This window comes from Clupea harengus, chromosome 19 (genome assembly GCF_900700415.2).
Source record: "Clupea harengus chromosome 19, Ch_v2.0.2, whole genome shotgun sequence".
NCBI classification, from domain to species: Eukaryota; Metazoa; Chordata; class Actinopteri; order Clupeiformes; family Clupeidae; genus Clupea; species Clupea harengus.
Window position 1 is genome coordinate 26,732,840 of NC_045170.1, and position 26,603 is coordinate 26,759,442.

The 26,603-nt window shown below is 41.2% G+C and overlaps 2 protein-coding genes across 5 annotated transcripts; one reads left to right on the forward strand and one right to left on the reverse strand.

The window, feature by feature from the left end:
* Positions 1–1,935: 1,935 nt before the first annotated feature.
* On the forward strand, positions 1,936–15,112 carry LOC105892265 (glycosylated lysosomal membrane protein). 3 transcript variants are annotated; one of them, XM_012818513.3, is made up of 6 exons: positions 1,936–2,673; positions 5,952–6,215; positions 6,890–7,084; positions 8,969–9,187; positions 13,188–13,453; positions 13,626–15,112. In XM_012818513.3, exons 1-6 carry the CDS (start codon positions 2,569–2,571, stop codon positions 13,795–13,797), a joined length of 1,221 nt encoding a protein of 406 aa, XP_012673967.2. In that variant the 5' UTR covers positions 1,936–2,568; the 3' UTR covers positions 13,798–15,112. The 3 variants fall into 3 exon arrangements, with proteins under 3 accessions (XP_012673967.2, XP_031442002.1, XP_031442003.1); XM_031586142.2 differs by having other exon boundaries at positions 2,570–2,695; XM_031586143.2 differs by having other exon boundaries at positions 2,570–2,690.
* An 8,326-nt stretch (positions 15,113–23,438) lies between these two features.
* On the reverse strand, positions 23,439–26,486 carry LOC122133793 (calponin homology domain-containing protein DDB_G0272472-like). 2 transcript variants are annotated; one of them, XM_042710641.1, is made up of 4 exons: positions 26,377–26,486; positions 25,397–26,101; positions 25,142–25,270; positions 23,439–25,033 (listed from the first exon to the last, which is right to left on the reverse strand). In XM_042710641.1, the coding sequence occupies exons 2-4, from the start codon at positions 26,093–26,095 to the stop codon at positions 24,755–24,757; spliced, it is 1,107 nt and encodes a 368-aa protein (XP_042566575.1). In that variant the 5' UTR covers positions 26,096–26,101; positions 26,377–26,486; the 3' UTR covers positions 23,439–24,754. The 2 variants fall into 2 exon arrangements, with proteins under 2 accessions (XP_042566575.1, XP_042566574.1); XM_042710640.1 differs by having other exon boundaries at positions 23,439–25,270.
* Positions 26,487–26,603: the final 117 nt, after the last annotated feature.

Here is a 26,603-nt window from a genome sequence, read left to right on the forward strand (position 1 = left end):
CTGTAGTTTCAGCAATGCTATCTGACAACAGTAATGGACCAAACAGGGGGTGTAGGACATAACTCCTAGTAATACAGTCAAGCCTGAAAGAATCTGCTGTTTTCTTCGGCAAAATCGTTGAAGGCCCGTACTTGTTCAAGTTAGCTTTGTTCAGAGTAAGAGACTTGTTGAAGACGTCTTAGCGAAAGAATGTGTTTATTCACACTAGCCACGATCACCTCGCCACAGCACGAGCATGCCACACGGTACACACACACACACACACACACACACACACACTCGACACAGCACGAGCATGCCACACGGTACGCAGACACACACACACTCACAAACACACACACGGTACACAGACACACACACACTCACACACACATACACGGTACACACACACACACACTCGACACAGCACGAGCACGAGCATGCACGAGGCACGTCTGCTGGATACGAGGAGGTCTTCTCCATACATTACAGAAAAGTACACACAGTTATAGTGTAGAATAAACATATGAACCATGACATAGGTGTAAGGGGAGGGGATGGGTGTGTCTAGAGGTCAAAGGGTAGGTTTAGCTGGACCAAGGGCCATATATGGCCATATAGATGCTAATACCTTTTGGCTTCAACCATCTTGTCGTGGTTGTAGACAAAAGCCAACAACCAGAGACTAATGTCTCTGGCTCCAAGACTAACAAAAGCTAGGAACCATGTCTGATGGCTCCTCAACATAGACAAAAGACCAGGAGCCACCTTGATGGTTCTGGCCTGCTGCTATGCAAACTAACTTGTGGGGGTCGAATTGAGATACGGTCTGGTGGGTAAAGTTATGGTCTGATATAAAATCCACCTAAATCTAACAAGCCAGAAAGTCTGCACACCCCTTTCACCTTCTCCACGTATTATTACGTTACAGACTTATACTACAATAGATTGAGTTAATTTTTTGCCCAAAACATCTACACACAATAGCCAATAATGACGAAGTGAAAACAGGTTTTTAGAAAATATGCAATTTTATTTTACTGACAAAAATAGGTTATTTAGGGGTTACATATCTGTACACACCCTTAGCCTAATACTTGGTTGCTGCACCTTTGACAGCGATTACAGCTCCAAGGCGTCTTGGGAAAGAAGCTACAAGCTTGGCACACTTGTTTCTGGACATATTTGCCCCTTCCTCTTGGCATATCCTTGCAAGCTCCATCAGGGTGGATGGGGAGTGTCAGTACACAGCCATTTCAGCTCTTTCCACAGATGTTCAATTGGATTTAGATCTGGGCTCTGGCTGGGCCACTCAAGGACATGCACAGACTTTCTCTGAAGCCAAATATTAAGACATATATTGTGTATTGCGATTGCGAATAAATATTGCAATATGATTTATAGACCATATCACACAGCCCTACTTCCAAACAGTTTCAAACACAGACTGACAGACAATATGACGCACTGCTGCAGTGAAGAGGAAGAGATCCAGGGACAGGTCAAACTTCAATTTGCCAATGGAATTGCCGTCCGAACGGCATCCACAGCCTTTCATGCACATGGCCTATTGACCTCTGCAGGCGTGATTGACATACGCAGGACATCGAACCTCTATATTGGGGTGGTACAATTTATAGTTTTCTCAGCCTAACAGCTTTTGCAGTATCAGCGTATGTCCATTCGGCCTATAGAGGTCAATAGGCCACACACTTCAAAGGCTGTGGATGACACGCGGACGATAGTTCCACACGTTCTTTTTCACCTTATATTGAGGGGATACAACTTTTAGGTTTCTTATCCTAACAACTTTTGCAGTGTCAGTGTATGTCAAATCGGGCCTCTAGAGGTGAAATGGCCACGCACTTGAAAGGTTGGACGTAACTTTTTATTTTTAGAATCTTGTTTTGCCCTTGAAACAATCAGATTTTACAATCTATGTACCTCTCATATTTAAGTAGTGTACATTTGTTTTAGTCTGTCAACTTCTCAGGTTTCCCTGACTCATCCCATTTAAATGGTTAGGCTTCCTTCTTGAAAGTCAATGTAGAAAGATAATTTTAGCTTATTCAATACTCAATTCATGTGTATCAGATCAATTTGGCTAAATGTTAGATAAACTATTATGATTAAAAGTAACGAACCTTCTTAAAGTTCTTCTATTTTTTTTTTTTTTTTTTTTAGTTCTACTTCATTGTGCAGTTACATACGTGCCGTAAGAAAGGAGGTAGGCTGTGTTTTTTGCTTTTACTCTGAACAATTGCGATATTGGTGAAGTTTGATACCATACTAAAGCATAGAAATGAAACTTTAGGGGGCGGCAAATGTTTTTAGAACATTAAATGTCAAAATGCTTTACCCCTGTGGGGATTAAACTAAAGTAATATACGTTCATCCGTGCTATTATACAGCAGTATTCTTGGGTTTTTACTTTTAATTTTTACCGTCTTCCATCCAGAAATCGAGACCGGAAGCGACCTTCTGTCCTGCTCGAACGCGTGACGCTGAAACACTCTGGGCGTGGGTCAGCTGATGGGGCTGGGCTGTCATATGATCACTCGCTTGTTGTGATTCCTAAAAAAGTGGAAGATGGGCTTTGTCGTAGTTCCCACAGTTCAGATTTATACATTTATTTTATTTTTACTCATACATAGTACAAGTGGGCTTGATGGATATGACGAATATCGACGCAATGTACGTTGAGTGAACCAGTAAGGTGATATTAGGCTTTTGATTCCCCATCTTAACATGGTAGCATGTGTAACGTTAGCCTACGTGTAAGTTGTACGCTACCAATTTTTTCAATCTATTTATTGGCCTATTGGTGTTTGTTGTCAGGTTGAGTAACAATACAGCTTGCTGATCTATCTTTAATGTTATAGTAACATTATTTAGCTACTAGATAGCTAACTAGCCTACATAGGTATTGGTGTATTTTAGCTGGTTCCATACATGTGACGGTAAAACTTAAATGTCGACAGCAGAAAAGGCGTATATTCATAGTAAGATTTGGGCTATTTATATAAAGCTCAGAACCACGAACTTCGGAGCTCAGACTCGGGGCTAGTGCAACATTCGAGAAAACCTGGAGCTTCCACATTCCGGCTTTAATTCGATCGAACAAAATGTAAACATATACCATGACTCATCGGTGTATTTTCCTTTTGTTTGTAGGGTACCAACAAATGTTACTCTTTATTTTCATTTAGCCTCTTCATACATCTTCTTATGCAGTTAAGGTTTTTAATCTTTGGTGTTGCTTTGGATTTGGATGTTCGTCGCCAAATTGATAATGCTGTCAAATTGGTTATAGGGAGAAAGTAATCGAGTCGCCCCCTGCTGGTTTCGTTCGTGAAGCTGAGGGAAATAAATGGGATTCCTCATAGGGACGTTTTTATAAAAAATATACCTCGGTCCACATGGAGAGGTTAATGAAATGGCTTCTGTGACATATATGCTTTGAGATGAACTTTAATGATTCTAGTGAGCATAGCTTATTTTCAGCCACAATTGAAATGGTATTGAATCTTATTGTAACAAGGTGAACTGAATATGTTGCTAACATGAAGGCCAACCTCACTAATCAGCAACACATCACAACTACTCTGATCCGTTGCTGCATTCTTGTTGGTTGGTTAGGTCTGGCACTGTCATAAGACCTTGATCACAAGACCGTGACAGCAGCCATCTTTGAACCTCTCTCACAGTCAGTGGCACCTCCTAGCGGGAGCCAGGTTCCTTAGAATTATATGACAAAAGATATGAAAATCTATGTAACAATACCACATGTGAAATAAACTTGAATGAAACCTTGCACAACATTATATTCCAATTTCTCACCGTGACTATGGTGACAGGATTTCTTTCCAAGTTATATCGTTGTAAGTAACTAAGTCTCTCGTTCTGAAGTAGCCTTGGCATGCACCTACATTTCATGCTGGAAGTGAGACTGGGTTCACGTCCACTTGGACTCCCCTCACATTTGTTTTTAGAAAAATGTGCCAATCACCATTGAGTGTAGTACCACTCTGACTGGATCCAATCACCATTGAGTGTTGTACCACTCTGATCTAATCACCATTGAGTGTTATTCCACCCTGACTGGATCCAATCACCATTGAGTGTTGTTCCACTCTGACTATAATTTATTCCCCCATTCTACATGTAATTGCAACCCCATTGGTATTGGGCATATAGCAATCAGTGCCTACGGCCCCTCTGACCACCACCACCAACATTCATTTGATACATGTCTTTATGATGGTGGGGGAAACTGGAGTACCCACGCAGGCACGGAGAACATGTAAACTCCGGGGATTTGAACCCAGGGCCTTCTTGCTGTGAGGCGACAGTGCTAACCACTGAGCCACCGTGCTGCCCTTTGTGAATACAAAAATTATTCTGATGATGTGCTAATGGAAATATTGTTATTACGAGTTCCAAGCACATGAACGGTCAACAAAAGTTGTAACTACTAGTGGAGGTTTTTTTTGATACCCGAGTTGCCAAGTTGTGAGATTGAGAGGGCATGTCACATATGGCAAGACACTGCATCAACAGATGATGAGAATTCATTTATTTAGTTGTAAACTACATTAAATGTGCGTGTATGGTAATGCTTCAACAAAGTGTTCATAAACAGAAAGTTAGATTTAAGTTAGCATTGTTGTTCGCGGTAGAGTTAAATTAAAGTAATATTCCGAATCATGGTTCACAGCATAGGTCTTCTTATGTCTATGGTTAACTGGGTACGAGGTAATTTGTCTCTGATGCCCATGACCGCTTTAACTGAATTTCTCCAACTAAATTAGCATAATATGCCACAGCATTGTCCACTGGCTAAGAGGTCATCTGTCTCTCGCCCTAAGACCGCTTTCAAGTCACTGCTTTCATGGCTACAATTTTATTTTGATGAGAAGACATTCACCATATGTCATAAAATTTTTTAAAGCTGCCTCTTTATTTTGTTGGCAATCCAAATACATTAATATAGCTTATTGCATCATGTGTTGATGTGGTATTTTAGTATTTTGTCCTAGACGGGGATGTCTGAAACAAAAAGTAAAATTAACTCACAAACAAACTAAATTGATTCTATCTGCAGTTCATAAACTCTTGCATTACTTGTAAAATCAGTTCATTTAATATTGAGTCCTGAAATGTTCTTATCCCGACAACAAATGTAAAAAAGGATACATTTCACCTGTGCTCTGTTTCCTGGTGGTATTACAGAAGGCCGACAACTCTAATCCACTCCAAAAAGGTTTCCTCATGTGTTCAAAGAAAAGAGAAAAGAAAAAATAATAAATTCCAATATTTCTTTATAATGACCGCTGCAGAAAACGAATGACCGCTGCCATTGGCAACAGGTTTTGTGCTTCTGATTCACATATTTCATATCGTTCCGCAAGTAGTCTGTTCACTTCATGTAACAGAAAGTCATTGTAACCGAAAGTCTGCAAGTAATGCGTTACTACACAACGCCTGAAGTTCTGTTTGGGTAGAAGCCACGAAACGGCAACAAAATAATAGAGATATTTTGGAGGAATTTCTTATCATTTTGGCAAATAACGTATAATAAGCGGGATAATGTGTAGTCAGCCGGTCGTTATAAATAAATAAATCGTTATAAATAAATCCCTTCGGGGCTAAACAAGTCCTGTACTTCCTGTCGAGATCTATTTTCCGATACTGACCGGTGGGTGATACATTGTCGCTTACTTATCTATCATATAAATATATATTTTTTTCTTCATTTGATTGCTTGTTCCCCAAAGTGATCGTATTGCATTGTGTTTCTAAACTGAGCTAAACTGTATTGAAAATAAAGCAGGCTGTTCTTTAAATAAAATACTTGAAAAGTTTAAGTCAAAGACTGTCTGTTATGATTTCATGTAAACTGGCAGCTTTTATGCTATGTTAATCACTCTATATATTCTATATACCCTGTTCTGTGTGTAAATTGTCTTCAGGTGTCCATGGAGCTGAACCCTGGTCTAAAGAAACCCTCCACAGGAGCTGGTCTGGTTCATGTGCGGGCAGTGGGCTCAGACGACACACTCCACTTCCTGTTGTGTAGCCATGAAGCGCCTGCACTGATGCTGGTGCACACCAACTCCTCTTCTTCTGCGGTGCACATAGACTGGGAGGCCTTCCTGAATGGCAACTACTCCGGTAGCCTGAAAGTAGTGCCAGAGAGCAGTGTGCAGTTCAGCAGTGCATTGGTGTTCACCAGGGTGAGTGGGCTGCTCGAAAAGCATGGAAGGGTTATCATCATTTCATTGGCTGTGGAGCTCAGATATCAACAACCTTTGGCTACAATCACAGACTGTACATTAACAAAATCACATACATTAACAAAATCACATACACATACACTATCAAATACACATACACAATTACATACACATACAATATCAAATACACATACAAAATCACATACACATACAAAATCACATACACATACAAAATTACATACACATACAATATCAAATACACATACAAAATCACATACATTAACAAAATCACATACAGTACACATACAAAATCACATATACAAAATCACATACATTAACAGAATCACATACATTAACAGAATCACATACATTAAGAATGTAACGGTCAGTTTGAAGGCATATGGCTTGGGCATTTTAAAAGATGTCTGACGAGCTGCAATTATACATTTACGAGTCTGGTTCGTCCCGTCGGAATTTATTTTTCGATAATGACCGCTGGCTATACATTATCCCTTACTTGACATCATTGATATTGTATAAATATCTAAATGTCTAGCTGTCAGCAATTTTGTCATTTCTGATATGCACTTGTGGGAGTGACATGTGCGTCACATTAGATTGAGCACTGAATGTAAACCTTTGCAATGTATATATGGTTGTCTTCTCTCATACAGTTGTGGGAATATGATGACGTGAATGATACTGCAGACCCTGAACACCTGACCCCGTCCAGCTTCTTTCCACCGTACGAACTGCAGGACTTCAGTTGGGACGATCTCAATACAACCATCAATCTCACCAACCACTCAGTCACACTTTGTGGCCGAAACAGCTCCACCAGTTTCAGAAACGGCTCCCTCTGCCTAGCTGTAAGTGCTACTAGATTGCCCTCTCTGATGCCCCTCTTCCATAAAGAATTTGTATTAGAAGAAAGTTGTTTCAAGGACTTTGTCAAGTCACTGAGAAATATTCTTGTTTGAAAGCAAAGAAAATCTTTTTTAAATTAAGAAAATATTTATATAAATAACCTAAATTGATCGCAAAAATAGAATAAACATTGTTAATGTTATAAAGAATTGGCGTAGCTCAAAACTGCAATATCTTTACTGCAATATCTACAAAAGCCCAATTTCTGTAACCATCATTCCTGTGTTCTAAAACATTATGTTGGCTAAACCTGAATCATCATTAGAAAACCCATGGCTATTCCATGCAAGAATCAATCTGGCAATTAACTGAAGATGAACACAAAAGTTTCCTTCAAAACAGTGTAAACTGGCTCTAACTAGAAAAGAAAGAAGAAAGCTAAAGCAGATACTGGCCAGTAAAGGGAAATGATTACACAGAAAAAGAAAAGACGCAGGGTGGAGGATGAATGGAAAAATATGTTATGGAGAGAACTTGTGGACTTGAGAACTTGGTGTTTGGATCACAGAGAGGAAAATTGTGGGGCATAGAACAAATGAAAACATGCTGAAGGAGTGCTTGACACCATCTGTCAAGCATGTGATTGTGTGGAGGTGCTTCGGTGCTGGTACACTGTGCTGTATCCATGTATGCAAACATTTGATAAAAAAAAAAATAGATTAAAAAAAATATATATATACAGTATACCTTATATAAAAAATAATAATAATAAAAAAAAAACATTTGATTTCAACAGGAATTCAATAAGTCAGTGTTACATTCTAACGCTGTCAACTTCTCACAAGATCAAAATGAAAATGTTGATTTTATTTTGAAGAAAATCGAAATTGGAAAAAAATTCTACTTTTATTTTTGCCTTTAACTGTACAAAAAAAGGCTGAAAGTGTGAATTGTCAAAGCTGTCATCTCCTGGCTATGCATGTTCTAGATAAATATGGTCCTTGGTGGTTCTGAGCTATAACTATAAGACAGAAAAACATCCAACTGTGTGTGTATTGGGCAATGTGCTCATTTGTTGGCTAATGGCCCTGCTAGTCAATGCTGGATTGGCAGGCTTAAGGTAGTCAACGCTTAAGACAATTTGTTATTAGGATTACAGGATTCCCCTAAATGCATTAATATGCATCATTTGCCCAAGGATATTTTCCAGCATGGGTGCTATTGGGACATGATCATGAGCCTTTCAAATCATTAGTGAAGTGTTACGACATGAAAGTCATTCTTGGAAAGGCCAATTAAATGTCGGACTGTTTAAATTAGGACTACACAAATACATTGGCAAATAAACTTTGCTACATGATATGTTTTTATTATTTGTGTCATGGTCAAGATACGTTTAGTCATTATTCTGTTGAGTTCATATAGGGAACACTAGGGTTGTCATTATTATTATATATATTATTATTATTATTATTGTTATTATTTGTGTCATGGTCAAGATACGTTTAGTCATTATTCTGTTGAGTTCATATAGGGAACACTGGGGTTGTCATTTTTATTATATATATTATTATTATTATTATTATTATTGTTATTATTTGTGTCATGGTCAAGATACGTTTAGTCATTATTCTGTTGAGTTCATATAGGGAACACTGGGGTTGTCATTATTATTATATATATTATTATTATTATTATTATTATTATTATTGTTGTTATTATTTGTGTCATGGTCAAGATACGTTTAGTCATTATTCTGTTGAGTCTATATAGGGAACACTGGGGTTGTCATTATTATTATATATATTATTATTATTATTATTGTTATTATTTGTGTCATGGTCAAGATACGTTTAGTCATTGTTCTACATCTGCTGTGTCCACAGTTCTCAGCATTTGGGTCCAAAGGACGAGGCGCTGTGTGGCCGGGCCTCCTACACAATGCCAACTCCTCCCAGCTGCGTATATGGTTGGACAATGTGAGCCCGAGGTCTAACCAGTCTCGCTTCGCTCTGGAGCTGCAGTCTGTGAGCAGTGCGGCGCAGCGGGGCCACGTGGATGTGCTCAAGTCTATTGATGATGAATACACACCCTCCATATTCAAGGTCAGACCTCACTCCAGACTGGCAATGCAGTGCTAACTCTGACCATTCCAACATTAGGTTTGCTAAAAAAATCTGTCAGGATTTGGATTCTGTCACTATATACCATTCTGTCATCAAAGCAATTTCTTTTAAGATGCCAGAAGATTGTTACATTGTTTGGGCACGTATACATAAACAAGCTTTTCCTTAGGCTATGGTTATACTGCCAGTCTTAATGATAATAATAATAATAATAACAAAAACAACAACAATTGTGGGTGTATTTATTAACAATAATAAATAAAAATACATACATTTCAAACGTCGACCCATAGATTTAAAATTCGATTTATCAGTCTTTTTTTGTTAGGAACCATCTCCCTGTCATATGCCTCTGGCTGCACATGGTTCAAGTTAATGGTAATGTGTAATGCATACACAATAGACGTTGGATTGGAAGGATGTAAAGTAGAGATAATTAACGAATTGCCTGAAAGTAATCACCATTTTCTGGATTACAAAACACTTGTTTTCCCCATCAGATTTGTTATTGCCATATATGCTCTGGTATATTTACAAATGCAAAATACGTTATTTGTTTACTAACATTCAAGATAGATAGATGAATGGATGGATGGATGGATGGATGGATGGATGAATGAATGAATGGATGGATGGATGGATGGATGGATGGATGGATGGATGGATGGATGGATGGATGGATGCTGTTCACACCTGGACATGCGTCTTGGGTGATCCAATCACAAGTACATCAGTTCACTTTTTCATCAGTTCACATCCCAGATGCCAATAACCTATGCCATGTGTAAAGTGGCCTTTGACTATATGTGAAGTTGCAAGTTCAGAGGTGGAGAAACTTGAGAGAGTCATGAATAAGGCAGTCAGGAAATGGCATGGGGTGCCACGTTGTCAAGGTACTATAGATTTGTATAGAAAAGGAATCTTTTGGTGGAGGAGTTCAAATGTGCTCAGACCATTCTGGAAATGACTGTCACAGTCTAAGGATCCAGTAGTCAAGAACACTGCACTAATGGTAAAAACAGAGAAGAAGTGGAATCCACAAGAAGCAGTTCAAGATGCACAAAGCGCATTAAAGCATAGGGATGTCATTGGGCAGGTACAGAGTGGAAGAGCAGGGTTTGGGCTAGGTGACAGTTGGAAATCATGGGGTAAGGCTACATTGATGACGAGGAGGCAGATGTTAACTAGCTTTGTTCGCGAGTAAGAAGAAACGAGACGAGCAGCAGCGGTTCAATGGTGTTGAATGAATGAACTGGTATGGTGTTGAGATGAGGAAGATCAGCTTGAAAGAACTTTGGGCTATGGACACTAACCGCATTCAATTCATCGTTGGAGCTACTAATGATGTCCTCCCAACTCCACAGAACCTCAGTCAACGCTGCAAGTCGTGTTTGGGTGTTGGCTCATTAAAACATAGATTTTGTCTGGATGTAAAACTAGCCTGTCCCAGGGTCAGTACACATGGAGACATAATCAGGTTTTAAAATAATTTGAGTGTTTGTTTGAGAATAAACAAGTTGAGGTAAACTCTTTACCAGTCAATAACAGGACAGTAGTATTTCTTTTGTGCAAGAGGGGCAGAAAAGTGGACACCAGGCAGGTACAAACAGGACTGGCAAATGGGGCAAAGCGCAGGATTGGAGATTGCTGGCTGAAGTCGGAAGACAACTTCAAGTTTCACAGTGTATTGCTATGGTATTGTATTCTGAGTGTGAGAGCATTGTTCACTTTATTGAGTTAGCAATTCCCCCTTGAGGATGTGATTGAGGGTGCAGTTGAAAGGAAGAAGCTAAAGTATGTGGAACTGGTAGCGGAAGCAAGGCAATGAGGTTGACAAGCACACACAAGACCAGTGGAAATAGGTGTTGGAGGCTTTGTAGCCAAAGCTACCACAACACTTCTGTTGAATTCTGGTTTTGGAAAGGACAATCACTCAAAGAAGCTTTAAAGGAGTTGTCCGAGGCTGCTTAAAAAAACGAGCCAGTGGTTTTCTTCCCAAATGATGCTGGTGATGCTAACAATGTTGTACACTTTAAATCTTGAGATGCAAACATCCCTTTAAATCTTGAGATGCAAACATCCCTTTAAATCTCGAGATACAAACATCCCTTTAAATCTTAAGATGCAGACATCCCTTTAAATCTTGAGATGCAGACATCCCTTTAAATCTTGAGATACAAACATCCCTTTAAATCTTGAGATACAAACATCCCTTTAAATCTTGAGTTGCAGACATCCCTGCAGACCTTGGAATGCTGTTGATGGCCAGAACCCCCCAAAACATTAGTTACCCCACAAGAAGGGCATCTTTTATTAACCATAGGCTGTCACCACACGAATCATTGAGGCTCACAAAAAGATGATGCAATTGACCAGAAATTCATATCACTGACTGTATTTAAAAAACTGAACTCACTCTATTCATGGTTTCTGCTGCACTAACCCTAGGTACCAAGCAGGGACAAAGAAGGAGTCGATCCCAATTCCCTGTAAATGAGACACAAATGAAACACTATCTTGTTTTCAATCTCTGGCACTGATCTGCCACATTTAATGTCATTAAGCCACAATCAGTACAACTGTATGACTTTCTGCAGACGCAGAACCCAATCAGTACAACTGTATGACTTTGTGCAGACGCAGAACCCAATCAGTACAACTGTATGACTTTGTGCAGACGCAGAACCCAATCAGTACAACTGTATGACTTTGTGCAGACGCAGACGCAGAACCCAATCAGTACAACTGTATGACTTTGTGCAGAAGCAGAACCCAATTAAAACACATAGTCTCATTATCTCATTATTGACACTGAGTTGAACATTGTGTTTGACAGATGAACAAGGCACTGGTCATGGCAAGAAATCTAATGAAATATAAATAATTATTATCTGCTGCTAACATAATGACCAAAGCTAAAAACAGCTGAGGAGTGGTTAGAAGTATGTGTATATTTGTCATCAGGAATACAAATGATTTTGTCCTAATTATTGTCCTACTGTTATTGTCCTAATTACGCATTATTTGCATATATAGTGACCACTGACCCCAGAATTGATTACAAATAATCACTAAGCTTTTTGAAAATGATAACATTTAAGAATGCCATTAATCTCATGTCATCAAAAGATCATCAAAACATAAATTGACTGCTGAAATAAGATTGTGAGACAAAGTTGTACACATTTGAATGAAATAACTTAAACACCTCCGGTTCATATGCGCTGCCTGAAAATCACTGTTTGTGTAGTTTGCGAGCTTTCTTTTATCCTATCTAAAATTATAAGCATATATAAAATAAAGTAGCCTAGGCATAGTTAAGTCATTGCTGGATGTTATGACTTTTTTTGAAGCTAGGAACGAAGTTCCAAGAATTCCAAATGCTGGGTGCACAACTCTGCACCGGACGTTGGGCATAATGTTATCCTTCTTGTTGACAGCTAGCATATTCAGCATGGTGACACAACCAGCTTCAAGCTATCCGTCACTTTTTCCTTTGGAAACAGCTGTTCAGGGCTCCGTTACAAAATCCATCTCAATTAGGCTACAACATCAGGACCAGATAGTAGACAATCGTATGGCAAAATTCATAAGCTAATGTAAATAAAATCTGAAAATCCAAATAAAGTTTGAATTGTCCTGGCCTGCCCCTGGTTTTATATGTTTTACCTGATGAAGGATACTGAAAGAAGCTCTAGTTACATTTAGTCATTTAGCAGACGCTTTTATCCAAAGCGACTTACATACACATTTTACATTGATAGCACATTGCACATCAGGAATAATTAGGGGTTCAGTGTCTTGCTCAAGGACTCTTCGACAGGGAATCGAACTAGCAACCTTCTGATTACTAAACGACTTCTCTACCTCCTGCGCCAAAGCTGTTGGTGGCCTTCCTTTTACAGACAAGAGCTTTAAGAGCTATAAGATGAATGTGTGTGCTGGCCATTAATGCTCGGCCATGTTCCTTGTATCTCAGGTGTCTCAGTGGGTCTCATCTCCCAGCAACGCCTCCTCCGCAGTTCTGGGGTACACCCAGTGGAAGCCGGTGGCCTATCGGACAGCGCAGCCCAAATTTGAGGATGCCACTCCCTGCCGACATTCCAACCCTGTCCTTGTGTCTCAGCTGCCCCCCTCAGGGTGGGTCCAGGCATTCTTCAGAGATGGGCAGCAGACCTCTGCCCTTAACATCACTTTCAGCATTGCTGGAGATCCCTTCTACAACGTCACCAATTACCTCAGCTGGTGGGTCATACACCGGAGTCCCCTTGGATACCGCCTCGTCTCTCTTCTACTGTCATTAGACATACTATTTGGTTTAGAACTTGAAGGAATTATGTTTGACATGTTTTAAGCAGCTTTTTGTCACCTCTCTCTCCCCATCTCTGGCTCCCCTCTTCCTCCATCTCTCCCTCAGGTCTATATTGGTGGGGTTGGGTCCTCCCCCTCTAGACTCTTTCTCTCCACTGGTGTTGACCATCATGGCCGTGGGGCTGGGGACGCCCCTGGCCCTCATCCTCTTCGGCGGGGCTGGGGCCTGCATCTTCAAAAAAGGCCAGCATCCACAGGGTTATGAGCCAATCAACTAGGACTATTCACTTGAAGACATGCATCTTCACATGCACACACACACACACACACACACACACACACACACACACACACACACACACACGCACACACACACACCCCTTTTGGCATTAGGATGTTGGGCATTTCAGTTGAGAATTTATAAGTCATATCTTTGCATAGAAGCTTTATTCTGCGTGGTTAATGTGTGAGGATATCCTTTATTCTGGCAAGCGAGTTTAGCCTTCATTTGATTTCTGTGTGAGGAGCATTATTCTTCATATATTGCTTAATTTATACAAGATGTATTATATATCTGCTCATTCGGGCAGAACCACTGGTAATTGGATTTTTTCAAATCAATGCATTAGCTTGATGAGCATAGCAGGATAGAAGTGTCTGAGATAACTGCAGACTCCTGCAGTATGGTGTGAAAAGATGCCTTGCATCACAAATCAAAACCATGATGAGCAGGTGTAATGGAAGCTACCAGGTAAGCCTCATTCCTGGACATTTATGTCAAAGTCCATTGCGGAACTTTTCCCAGGTTACATTGATGCTGTGTTGTGTGTTGGGAATAGGGTAGAAAGCTGTGCTGTGTGTAAATGTGTGCCTTGCACTCTATGAGACATGCTAGTGACAAACTGGCCTTTGAGTTTCTATTCTAGCACACCTGGCACCCAAACACGTGCAGGGCAGGACCACAGTAGCTGTACAGATCTTGAATTTGCAATTTTTTAACTGATGATTGGCCATTTTGAATGTGTCACGTCATGCAGGATGAATGACCTTGAATGTACATCTGAACTCAACATTATTCAACCCACTTAATCCTGAAGACATGGTGATTTGCAGTCGGTCTTAAAATATATCATATATATTAAACCTAATCAGAAAGGATTGTTTATTTTACACATGAAAGATAATTTCAACCCCCTGGCCAATTTGACATGGATCAATCTTTGCACTTGAAAACCTTCTAGAAACATTTGTGGAAGGTGCTCCCTTGGTGATACCGCCCTGTTGGTATTTTGGCCCACTCCTGATGTGTGAAAGCTTCCAGCTTAGCAGTGAATCAGCTGAACCCATTCTTGTTTTACACAGCAATTCAACCTAATGCACAGCTGTGTGTTAAACCTCCATGTACCTCAGTGGTACAGTTCTAATAGGGGTTGAATCATTTTTCATTCTAAACTCAATTTCATATTCTTAAAACCTTTAAAACAATGTGTACCTCAAACTTTCTTTGCTTGAATCATTTTGAGACCAGGTGTACGTGGCCAAAAAAGTCTTTGTCATGCACAAAATCTTTAAATAAAAACCTTTTTTCATCAATGTTCCTTTGTTTCCAACATTGTTGTAACGGCGTCTGCCTGTGTAGTTTCAGACATTACAGAGGGCATCTGTTTTTCATGTGATTATCTGTTTTAGTGTGTTCACCTTTCTCTCACCTACCATTTACACACTCTACCTCTGGGTCCAGAACAGCTGAACACCTTGTTTGTTTGTTTGTTTGTTTGTTTGTTTGTTGTACCTTGTTTGTAACCTCAATTTGTAGGATACGCTTAATCAAAATGTGCTCTTCACAAAAATAATGCTGAAACTGAAAAGGGGTGTCACAGACCCGAACACCACAGGAGGGTTAAGAAGCATAGATGGCTTCTTCCAAATCAGTCGGCTACAGCTACAGACCATACTTTGCCTGACACTAACAACTAGGAGGGCAAGTGAGCTTGTGCCTGGCCTTTTACTGAACCTATTGCGTATACTGTGTGTGTGTGTGTGTGTGTGTGTGTGTGTGTGTGTGTGTGTGTGTGTGTGTGTATACTAGCACTATGAAACCTGCAAATAATACACTAGCCAATATGACAGAACGGGGGCTGCATTTATAAAATGTTTGTATGCACAGATTTGATCTTAGAATGTGCATACACTAAGATCCTCACCCAAATTCAAATTCAGTCTTTGATGTGGAAAAGTACGTAACTTCACATCAGGTTCAAACTTGCCATACACACATTTCCTTGTGGTAATGTTGGGGTACTGCAGGTAGTCAGAAGTCCAAGAGTGACGTTTACATTATCTCACTCTTCTTTGTACAATTTATGTTATTATCAAAATGAACAGATGTTGTTGTAGTAGATGTATTTTAAGACCCACACACTCACACAGTATATATATTTGTTCCCTTGCTTTGCAGGATGAGAAGTACATAATGAAGTGAAATAATAGTTTCATTTTAAAAAGGCTACAATTCGTAGGGTAATTGACAAATTCTTACAGGTAATCTAGTTATTATACTTTCCTTATCAATCTCTCAATCTATTATATAGCTATGAAATGAAATGTCCAATTGCGCTAGTCTAGGAGAGGAGAATGGCAGCAGCGGTGCACATCTGGATATTCTCAACTCTGCTTCTAGCCTACTACTTCTCATCACTACACCACTAAGTAGCAGAGGTTAACCTTTGAACCCATGGCCTTGCATATGTAAACCACAGAGAAAAGCCCATTTCAATGCGCAGGGAGTTGTCGAATGCCCAACTGGCTTGCTTCAGTGATGGTGGCAGTGCCTGGGTAGGATCAGATGCTGAATGAGGATGCATGAGGAAGGAGGTGGGTGAGTCTGTTAAGTAAAGGATAATGTTTAGAACATTGGTCATTCTTAAAAAAGTCCAATTGCAACAGGATGATTAGTAGCGTAAACCCAGACATGCAGAACAAATGAAGGATGACCAGCAAACTATATATACTGTATTATACTGCTGGAAGTACAGGTTCCTGCCAAAAACATACCCTAAAAGAAACATCAAATAGAAAAGCCTATGACAGGCTTAGATTCTAGTGTGGAGAGTAAGGATTCGTCCCCAGCAATGTTCAGAAAAGAATATGTTCACTGACTTTTGGGTTAACTAGTATAATCAATTATAATTTCGAACCATTTGGTCTTTGATTTAGTTGGTGTACGTTGACGTTTTGCATAGGTACAGACACAACATTGACGTTTTGCATAGGTGCAGACACAACATTGACGTTTTGCATAGGTACAGACACAACATTGACGTTTTGCAAAGGTACAGACACAACATTGACGTTTTGCAAAGGTACAGACACAACATTGACGTTTTGCATAGGTACAGACACAACATTGACGTTTTGCAAAGGTACAGACACAACATTGACGTTTTGCAAAGGTACAGACACAACGTTGACGTTTTGCATAGGTACAGACACAACATTGACGTTTTGCATAGGTACAGACAGGGGCGGACTGGCCATCGGCGATACCGGGGGAATCCCCGGTGGGCCGACGAGGTTGGGATGGTCCAAAATACCGGCCCACTTCCATCACCAACCGGCCCACCCTGTTACACCGCCGGCACCTTCAACTATTTATCATACTACTCGGAACACGTATTATGTCCTCTATTAACTCTATATAATAAATCACTGACTGTGTTTTATACTCCTCCTCGCGATCTGTATTCACACTCATGGTGCCTATTTTTCGAAAATGTTCTGAAGTGTCTTCTGAAATGTGTTCTTACGGACTTGCAGAAATTCAACGTAAGAAACGTTCTCCACCTTATTAATGAACACCTGAAAATGGGTTCTTACACAGCCGAAGTGTTCTCAGCTGTGCGGATTGAGGATGAGTATTCTTAAATTAAACGCACCTGGATTTGCATACACGCCCCGCCAGGGCACGCAACTGTAGTGACGTGTGCCATCAGCCCTTCTAACACGGAGCGGCTCGTGGGGCATCTGGTAGTTTTGAGGAATTGCATTTAGGAAAACTCTGGGCCATTTACGACTGTTATTTTGCGTGACAGTGACAGTGATACAAGGTAAGTTGTGGCGTTGACTTGGCCAATGTTAGCTTGCTTTTCACAGATGAGGTAACGTTCAGTACCAACTAGCCTAGCTAACGTTAGGTAGATAAATGTCCAAAATTGAGACCGTTATGATCTGTTGAAATAAGCAAGCTGGCGCTGTTGTCATCATCGAGATGATCTACTTTCACATGTTAGCCGTAGTCACTTGTTTACAATCGATGAGCAAGCTATCCATGGTGGTAGTTGTAAAGAGGGCAATCTTATCATTTCTAATAACTTATGTAAAATAAGTTAACCAGCTAGCTTGTTATGCTAAAATCACCGTGTTATACACAACACTAACATTATAAACAATGTTAATATGTTATCTAGATTAGATAGTGAGGTCATAATAACACATGAGTATACTGATATTGTTTTTTATTATCATGTGACTATAATGCACCCGGGCCAGCAGAGTTAGTTTAGGTTCTGTTACTTAACTTATTGTTTTGTTATGCACCTTCAACACCCCTACACACACACACACAATCACACACCCAGCATGCAACACTACTGATACCACTGATGTTCACACCCCATCGTATGTTCTATTCTGTTCATTTCTACAATATAGTTCATACTAATTTTACCCTCTGATTCCAGTTTCTTTATTGTGTGGATATTCATTCCTTAATGTTCTGTAGTTATACGTATAACCATCTGATACTAGCCCAGAGTTAAGCCTATTCATCTAGCAAACTATACCTACCTTGGAGGGTTACAATAGCCAGTATCATTTTATTCCATGTGTCCACCCAGGCAAATTGGTGGATCCAAATGTTATAAAAAAAAAACATATATGATGTAATTTCTTTGTAATCATCCAAAATAATGTTAAGTGTATGGGTATTTTTCCAAGTAGGCCACTGACTGGTCTATACGTGCGATGCATTGAATGGGCAACGCGCCGTGTACTGAGTGGGCCGCGCGCCGTGTATTGAGTGGGCCGGTCTGACACTAACTCCCGGGCCACTTTTTTCCCCCAGTCCGCCCCTGGGTACAGACACAACATTGCCGTACACTCCGTTGGTGAGGGAAACCATTTGCATATTTAGATTTGTCTTAATGATAGATCACAAATTGTTGATGTACTGTATATCCATGGCAGACTCAAATAGATTAAAGAAACGGGCGACAACTCTCCATTTGGTAACGTTAATGTTATAGCTGTTGGGGATTTTTTTTCCAACTGCCACCAGTACAGAGGGACACTGTTTTTACACTTGAATCATCTGAGAATAAGCACCAAACAAATTCCTCTTCCTCAAAATGACATTGAACCTTTGAAAGGATGGGAGACAGAGTTAGCAGAGTTAGCAGCTTGTGTTCAGCCTGAACTCCCTACTTGCACTGTTGTAACAGAAACATACTTACCTGCATACTTACTTCCACACTAAAGGGTTAATAGAAGTGACTATGAGTTTCACAGTAGCCCATGGTGTTTGACTTATTCTCAGGATAATTGCCATTTCAATTGTTTTGCGCAAATAACAGCATGATGGGGTTGGCACATACACCAGATCTGGTCATCTGATTCCAGATCTGAATTTAGTTTGTTCACTGCTTAACTGTAGTGACATAAACATTATGTTGGTGTTAATCGGATATTAATTTAGTTTGTTCACTGCTTAACTGTAGTGACATAAACATTATGTTGGTGTTCTTTTACAGTCCTCAGACAGACATATCCTGTAACTCTATTTAAACACTATTTGTGGTATTTGGTGGACATGTTGTCACCCATGTGCACTGACTAGTCATTGGAGATAGAATAGGGCATCGGTTCCCCCAGGGGTACGCGAAGTGGTTCAGGGGGTACGCGGGGAGAAAATTTCCGCGATAACAGAAAACGGACGGAATTTGCAGAATGTACCGTTTGAAACAGAATTGCAACTTTCAGACGGAAACATCCTTTTGTGCATCAAAATGGCCCAAATTCCCCTGTATTTTGTCCTGCAAGGCTGTATTTCTTTCTTATAAACAAACCAACGATCGCAACAATGAACAAGCATTATTAGAAAACAAAACCACTGAGAAAATGTCACGTCTGTGCTGAACTCCGCTCCGGCCACGCCCCCCTATTCAACACAGACCTCCGTAGCCTGTCAAATGAATTTGCTCATCTTCCCAATCGCCTGCAAATAATGTTTTTTTAGTCTTATGTTCTGTTGATGGCTGGCAAACAACAACCTTAGAAGGTTTGGGTCACTTGTGGCACATATTATTCACTCATTTTAAGCCATCAATCTACCTCTGGGTGAACAAAATGAGCCGAAACGGATTAAAACGGAATTAAAGTAAAAGGTGAAAAGGTTTTTTTTTTTTTTTCAACGGGGGGGGGACGCAGCTGGAGATTAAATGTCTGAAGGGGTACGGGACTGTAAAAAGTTTGGGAACCACTGGAATAGGGAATAGGGGGAACAGATAACATCTACAACTAATCAACATTATTATCAAAGCAATGACATTACTAGATGAGACCAATCCTATAAATAGTATCAACATTAGCAAAAAGTTGTTTGGGCGAACAGAACTTCCCCTCCAACGTGAATTAGGCTACTTGCCTTGAAACATGTAGGGCAGGGTTACTGCAGGATTCTTCTCAAACATGCTGGGAAGGAAGCTCAGCTGCCCCCCCCCCCCCTCCCCCCATTTGAGAGAAGCTGTGATTGGTAGGTATATTTGTCTGGACAGAATCATCGCGCTCAGATGATTATTTTAAGAGAGGAGACTACATACCCTTCCATCAAATTTAAATTTGACAGGTCAGGTCCAGAAATCAAATAATTATTATGAATAATTGATGTGGTGTCATATTTCTGCTTTGATGTAAAAATGTTAGTTGGGGTGGGGTTAATGGATCCGACACAGAATAAAAAGAGAGTGTGCTGTATGAGAAAAGCTTTTGAGAAGCAAAAAAAAAGAATGCCGAATGATGGATCCTGAAGCAGGGTGTGTTGATGGTGGCCTCCTTTCCTCCAACACGATGTGACTCTTTCAGTGTCTGGAGTGAGAATGATGAGCAGGGGGTGGGTCCAAACGAAGAAAGACCACCCTGGTATCACGTTCCACTGGGTAGTGGGTGCCAGTTACTCAGGCGTTTTCTGGGGTTTCTAGGGGTGAAAACTCTCTCATGGTAATGCATACGATCACTGAAAGGAAAGTGTCCAGCTGTCCAGCTATCAACTTCCTGGGTGAACTTCTTATCTCTATCCATAAAGTTGGGTAGAGAAAGCATGGTAAAGAATTAGAAGAAAAGAGTGCACTTGAGGACCAGCCTCCATATCCAAATGACTGTAAAACAGCACCAACAGCACCTCCAGAAAATAAGAAGGTATCTTAACTAAACACAGCAAGTTACTATTAGATTAATTACACCAAGAATCAGAGCAACAATAGACTACTACACAGCTGGCTAATATTGTGCTAATGGTCACATATTAGAACGTAACGTAGCGATAAATGACTAATAATTACATTTGACCTTTCAATGAACTAACACAGTTCATATAAATGAATCGTAGGTCACTCAAACATATTTATCACAGTGTGAGACAGCGAAAAAACTTTGTTTTTCGAAGGTGCGAGGAAAAGCATAACTCAATAGAGGCTTACTAGATATGTGCGTAACTATATTACTGTCAAAGTTGTTCCCTATCCCACGAGACGAGCTGATCAGTCCACAGAAAGCAATACAATACTGTGTGCGTGCAGGGATGGATTACCGAACGGGCCTACCGGGCCCAGGCCCAGGGGCCCATGAGCTCAGGGGGCCCCTAAGCCAGACCCTCTGCATGAAGTCGCTGTTATTAACTTTGTTTGCTGTCAATTGTTTTTAGACTTTGTTTTTGTTAATATCAGAGGTGGCTTAAATGTATCTCTTGTTTGTGGTTGGAAGAGGTGTATTTTGTTACACGTCCAGGCCCAGGGGCCCATGGTTTCATAATCCGTCCATGTGTGCGTGTCCATAGCAACAATACACTACAACATGAAACATGAAATCACTCCAAGCAATATACATCTTCTGACCTAAATAAGATGCTATTTGTTATTACTTGAGGTTATTTCAATAATTTTGATAATTTTAAGCTTGGCCTACCATTTTATGGGAGCGATGAGGGACAGGTGGGGCTTGAAAAGGCGCCATTGTTCAAAGTGGGGAATGACAGAAAAAGTTTGAGAACCACTTGTGAAGACAAATAGAACAAAGTATCCATGACTTATTTCACAGAAGGTGAGGAGTCAGAGGATGTTGAAATAAAGAGAGGAGTAAATAAAGGAGTAAGGGGAGTGGATGAAGAAGGCTCGTCATCACAACAGCAAGATCATTTTTTTTAACTGCGTGCTAAATTAAGAACAAATTATAGATCCCTGCACTTAGACACATCACAACAAACGAAACACAATGAGGGAGAATTAGTGCACCCAGAGTTAGCAGAGGAGGAACCAACACAGATTCAGGCCCCTCTATGTAAAAGAGCATGTCTCTTGGGGCCACACCGATCTCGAGGGCCTGATCTTGAGACTGCCATCCATTCAACAAGGGGCAACTAAATAAATAAGACAGCTAGAAGACGAGACCACTGGAAAAACTCTTGCACTGGGGGACATTAAAGCTCTAATGGCCAAAATATTGGGGGTAAAAAAAAAAACAAGCATCCTCGGTAATGACGAATGGCTCCAATGACCCAACAAGGTTCGATAACTATCACAACGACATCTGGAAAGCTTTGAGGGATGCTTATACTAGAATCACAGTCCTCCCTGGTCCTCGAGCTGCTAACTGACACTGAAGAGAGGAGGAGGGACACTGAAGAGAGGAGGAGGAGGGACACTGAAGAGAGGAGGAGGGACGCTGAAGAGAGGAGGAGAGACACTGAAGAGAGGAGGAGAGACACTGAAGAGAGGAGGAGGAGGAGGGACGCTGAAGAGAGGAGGAGGAGGGACACTGAAGAGAGGAGGAGGAGGAGGAGGGACACTGAAGAGAGGAGGAGGAGGAGGGACGCTGAAGAGAGGAGGAGGAGGGATGATGAAGAGAGGAGGAGGAGGGACGCTGAAGAGAGGAGGAGGAGGGATGATGAAGAGAGGAGGAGGAGGAGGAGGGACACTGAAGAGAGGAGGAGGAGGGACGCTGAAGAGAGGAGGAGGAGGAGGGACACTGAAGAGAGGAGGAGGAGGGACGCTGAAGAGAGGAGGAGGAGGGATGATGAAGAGAGGAGGAGGAGGGATGATGAAGAGAGGAGGAGGAGGAGGAGGGACACTGAAGAGAGGAGGATGGAGCATGAAGAGAGGAGGAGGGATGCTGAAGAGAGGAGGAGGAGGGATGATGAAGAGAGGAGGAGGCGGAGGGACACTGAAGAGAGGAGGAGGGAGCATGAAGAGAGGAGGAGGAGGGACGCTGAAGAGAGGAGGAGGGACACTGAAGAGAGGAGGAGGAGGAGGAGGAGGGACGCTGAAGGGAGGAGGAGGAGGAGGAGGGATGATGAAGAGAGGAGGGATGCTGAAGAGAGGAGGAGGGACACTGAAGAGAGGAGGAGGAGGGACGCTGAAGAGAGGAGGAGGAGGAGGAGGAGGGACACTGAAGAGAGGAGGAGGGATGCTGAAGAGAGGAGGAGGAGGAGGGACACTGAAGAGAGGAGGGATGCTGAAGAGAGGAGGAGGGATGATGAAGAGAGGAGGAGAGACACTGAAGAGAGGAGGAGAGACACTGAAGAGAGGAGGAGGGATGCTGAAGAGAGGAGGAGGGATGATGAAGAGAGGAGGAGAGACACTGAAGAGAGGAGGAGGGACACTGAAGAGAGGAGGAGAGAGCATGAACTTCAACCAGTATGACTCATCATACCTTTCAGGAGACGTTAGTGATAATCTGGACTACCTTGAACCAGGGGCGGTTTGTCCATATTGGCGACGCACTGCCAAAACTAGAAAAGGAGAAAAAAAATTCTGTCCATTTCTACCACTAGACTGTCTGATCTGCCTCTGAATGTCATTGTCCAATCAGGCTAAAGTCGTGCTTCAAATGGTCCCGCCCCTTTTGGGGCGATTTTGGGCAAAATGAAAATCGGCCCAGACCTCTCTTATAGACTCATGTTAAATCCATTTTTTTTTCACAAAATTCTCAATGCAATCTCTATGGCTTCCGGGAGGGCTCGCCCCACCGTGCTTTTGTCATACGTAACTGCGTTTAAGGACGTCATATGGCTTTGATCAAGTAACATTCTGTCAAGATGGCTAACGTTCAGTGCAACAACTCGATTCGCTCTTTGAAAGAAACTCCTTTTAGTCGGCGTACTAATGAAGATAAATTGACAACAAAACAATTAGGACCTATTATGGAACCCACAATCTTATCTCAGTTTTAATAATGCATTCACACCCCTCTCAGACTTCTCAACATACAAAAAAAAGCAACTGAATCAGAAATGTACTAAATAGCATCTTTATTTCCCTTAAGCAATGATGAGTTTCAGATCAGAGGTTCTTTGATCCGGGTTGGGATGAGGCGGGCCACAGCTCAGACCAGAGCCCCAGAGGTAGTTAAGTGAGGGCAGGAGAGAGAGGGGGGCGAGAGAGGGCATCAAACATGGATCAAACATGAGGGCAGGCTAGGTTATAGTGAGATAAAGATACAGCATTATATGGCTAAATTGATACAGGGTTGTAGCAAGGGGCAGAGGGCCCTAAAAGATTCAGAGAACCCAGCGATAGAACATGCTAATGTGGAGCTTTGAAACTGATCATTTCTATATCGTATTTTCATGGGGCCCAGAACTTTTAGCGATGCCTCTGTGTAAATAGTTTGCTTTTAACCTCAAACTGCACTAAAGCCCTTCCTCCAGCTGGTACCAACTGCTGGTCTCCTTTTTGAAAACCTACTCCCTTTTCTCTAGTGTTCTCTTTTGATGATTTAGGTGAGGGTTTGGGGCAAAGTGTTCCTCCTTGCTCTCTTTAGCGGTTGACCTTGAGTTGACCTAGAAGCATGCCCTGAAGAATCTCCTCCTGCCGGTGTGGGATTCATTCTGACCTCTACTCTCTGTCTTGGCCCGTTTCGCCTCACGCTGTTCTTTTGCCTCTGCCTTTTCCTGCTCTTTCGCTACCTTTATCTGCGTTTGCGCTCTCTCTGCTTTTTAATTTGCCTTTTCTTCTCTGCCTTCAGCTCAGCCTGTAATGTGGTACCCTGAATCCTTTCCATTTTCTCTCTTTTCTTTTTCTCAAGCTTTGATGTCTCTTTCAATTCAGCTTGAACTAGTTCGGCCTCCTTCTTCTTGGCCTCATTTCTGATTTTGTCAATCTTTTTCTTATACTTCTGGTTAATCTTATCTTGAGCTGCATTAGTTGACAGTATCAATGTCTCAATTTCTTTGCTAAGGCAGAAATTCTGAAAACAAAGCAATGTTGAGACAGAAACACAGTTACATTTTGAAGACTTTAAAGCATAGCAGATAAGAAAAGGCAGTTTTGAAAGGTACAAACATGTATATAGTACCTGAAGGTCATCATTGAGGAAGGCCTGATTCCCCTGGAGTTTTCTCCATTCATTACGAATCCTCCACTTCAGGAAAACATTTGGTACATTTCTGCTCTTCATATGGCCATCTGTGGAACTTTCTGAAGCCTGAGGAATACAAATAGACAAAGGAATCCAAAGATGTCACCCAGGCAGTGGTATAAAACAACATCATTTCATGGTAAAGGAGATTAATTAATTTCATGTAAAAAAAAAAGAAGAAGAATTAATTACATTTCCAAACATCCATGTCTCAGCCTGAGTCCTCAATTCTGACATCAGCCTCTGTTTGATAACAGCAGTGGTCACAGCTCCAGACAAGACGAGGTCTTCCACTTCCTTGGTCCACCTACGCCATCTCTCAGAGTCCTTCAGCACGCTCGCTTTAAATTCATCCCTTTCCTCTTCAAGAGATAAGATTCTCTCATGTTTCTCCCTCAGCCTTAAGTTCATGTCAGATGTGGCCTCCTCGTAATGTTCCTTCATTGTTTTAAGCTGCTGGTCCCTGGAGGCCTCCAGATTTTCCACCTCCTTCAATAGAGCCTCTGTCACCTTCTTGCTGGATGTTTCTCTCTCTTCTTCATCCCTTTTCATCTTGGCAATGAGGCTCTTGTGTTCAGCCTCCATTTGCTCCCTCTCTTCCAGCCTCTCCATGTTCTCCTTCTTAATCCTTGCAGCCATTCCTTCAATGGCAGCCTGACATTTGATTTGCTCCTCCTTGCGAGCAGCTTCTATCTCCAACTTCAATTTCTCTTTCTCCGTCTGCCACTGCTGTTGCTCCAACCTCCTATCTCCCTCCAAAGCCTCGATATCAGAGAGCAGTTCGCTCAAGGCCATTTTCACCACCTCATCCTGGTCTGCGAGGACACTTCCTAACTCCTTTCTCATAGGCTCAGTCAACTGAGTGTGAAAGCTTGCGCTAAACTCGTCCATTTAAACCTTGAAAAGCAAAACATTTTGAATACATTAAGTATAATGTTGAGCCTCAGCAAAGACATGAGAATTGGCTCTGACATGATCTGGAGCCTATGCCAAAATATGCATGAAAATGGCTGACTAGAATCCCTCTGGGAACACTTTCATTTAAGACCCTTGGTAACCAATAACCGTTTACCTTTCATTATACTCTGATATGTATGATGGTCCCATATTGTTTACAGTGTGAGTATGTGACTCCATTCAGACCATGTTTAATCTACCTAAAGGAAACTCACCTTATTTCACTGCTGTACGTAGACTGTGTTTTCTTCTATCAGTATGTGTAGATAATAAGCCACTTGTCTTGTTGCAAAAACTGACAATCAAGTCTGACCATCCGACTTTATAGGTACTACTGAGCGTGATGTAACAATGCCAAGTCAAATGACGCATTGATCTCTAAATCAATGCACATTATGACGTAGAAATCAAAATGTAGACAAATGTGGATAATTATTTCTAC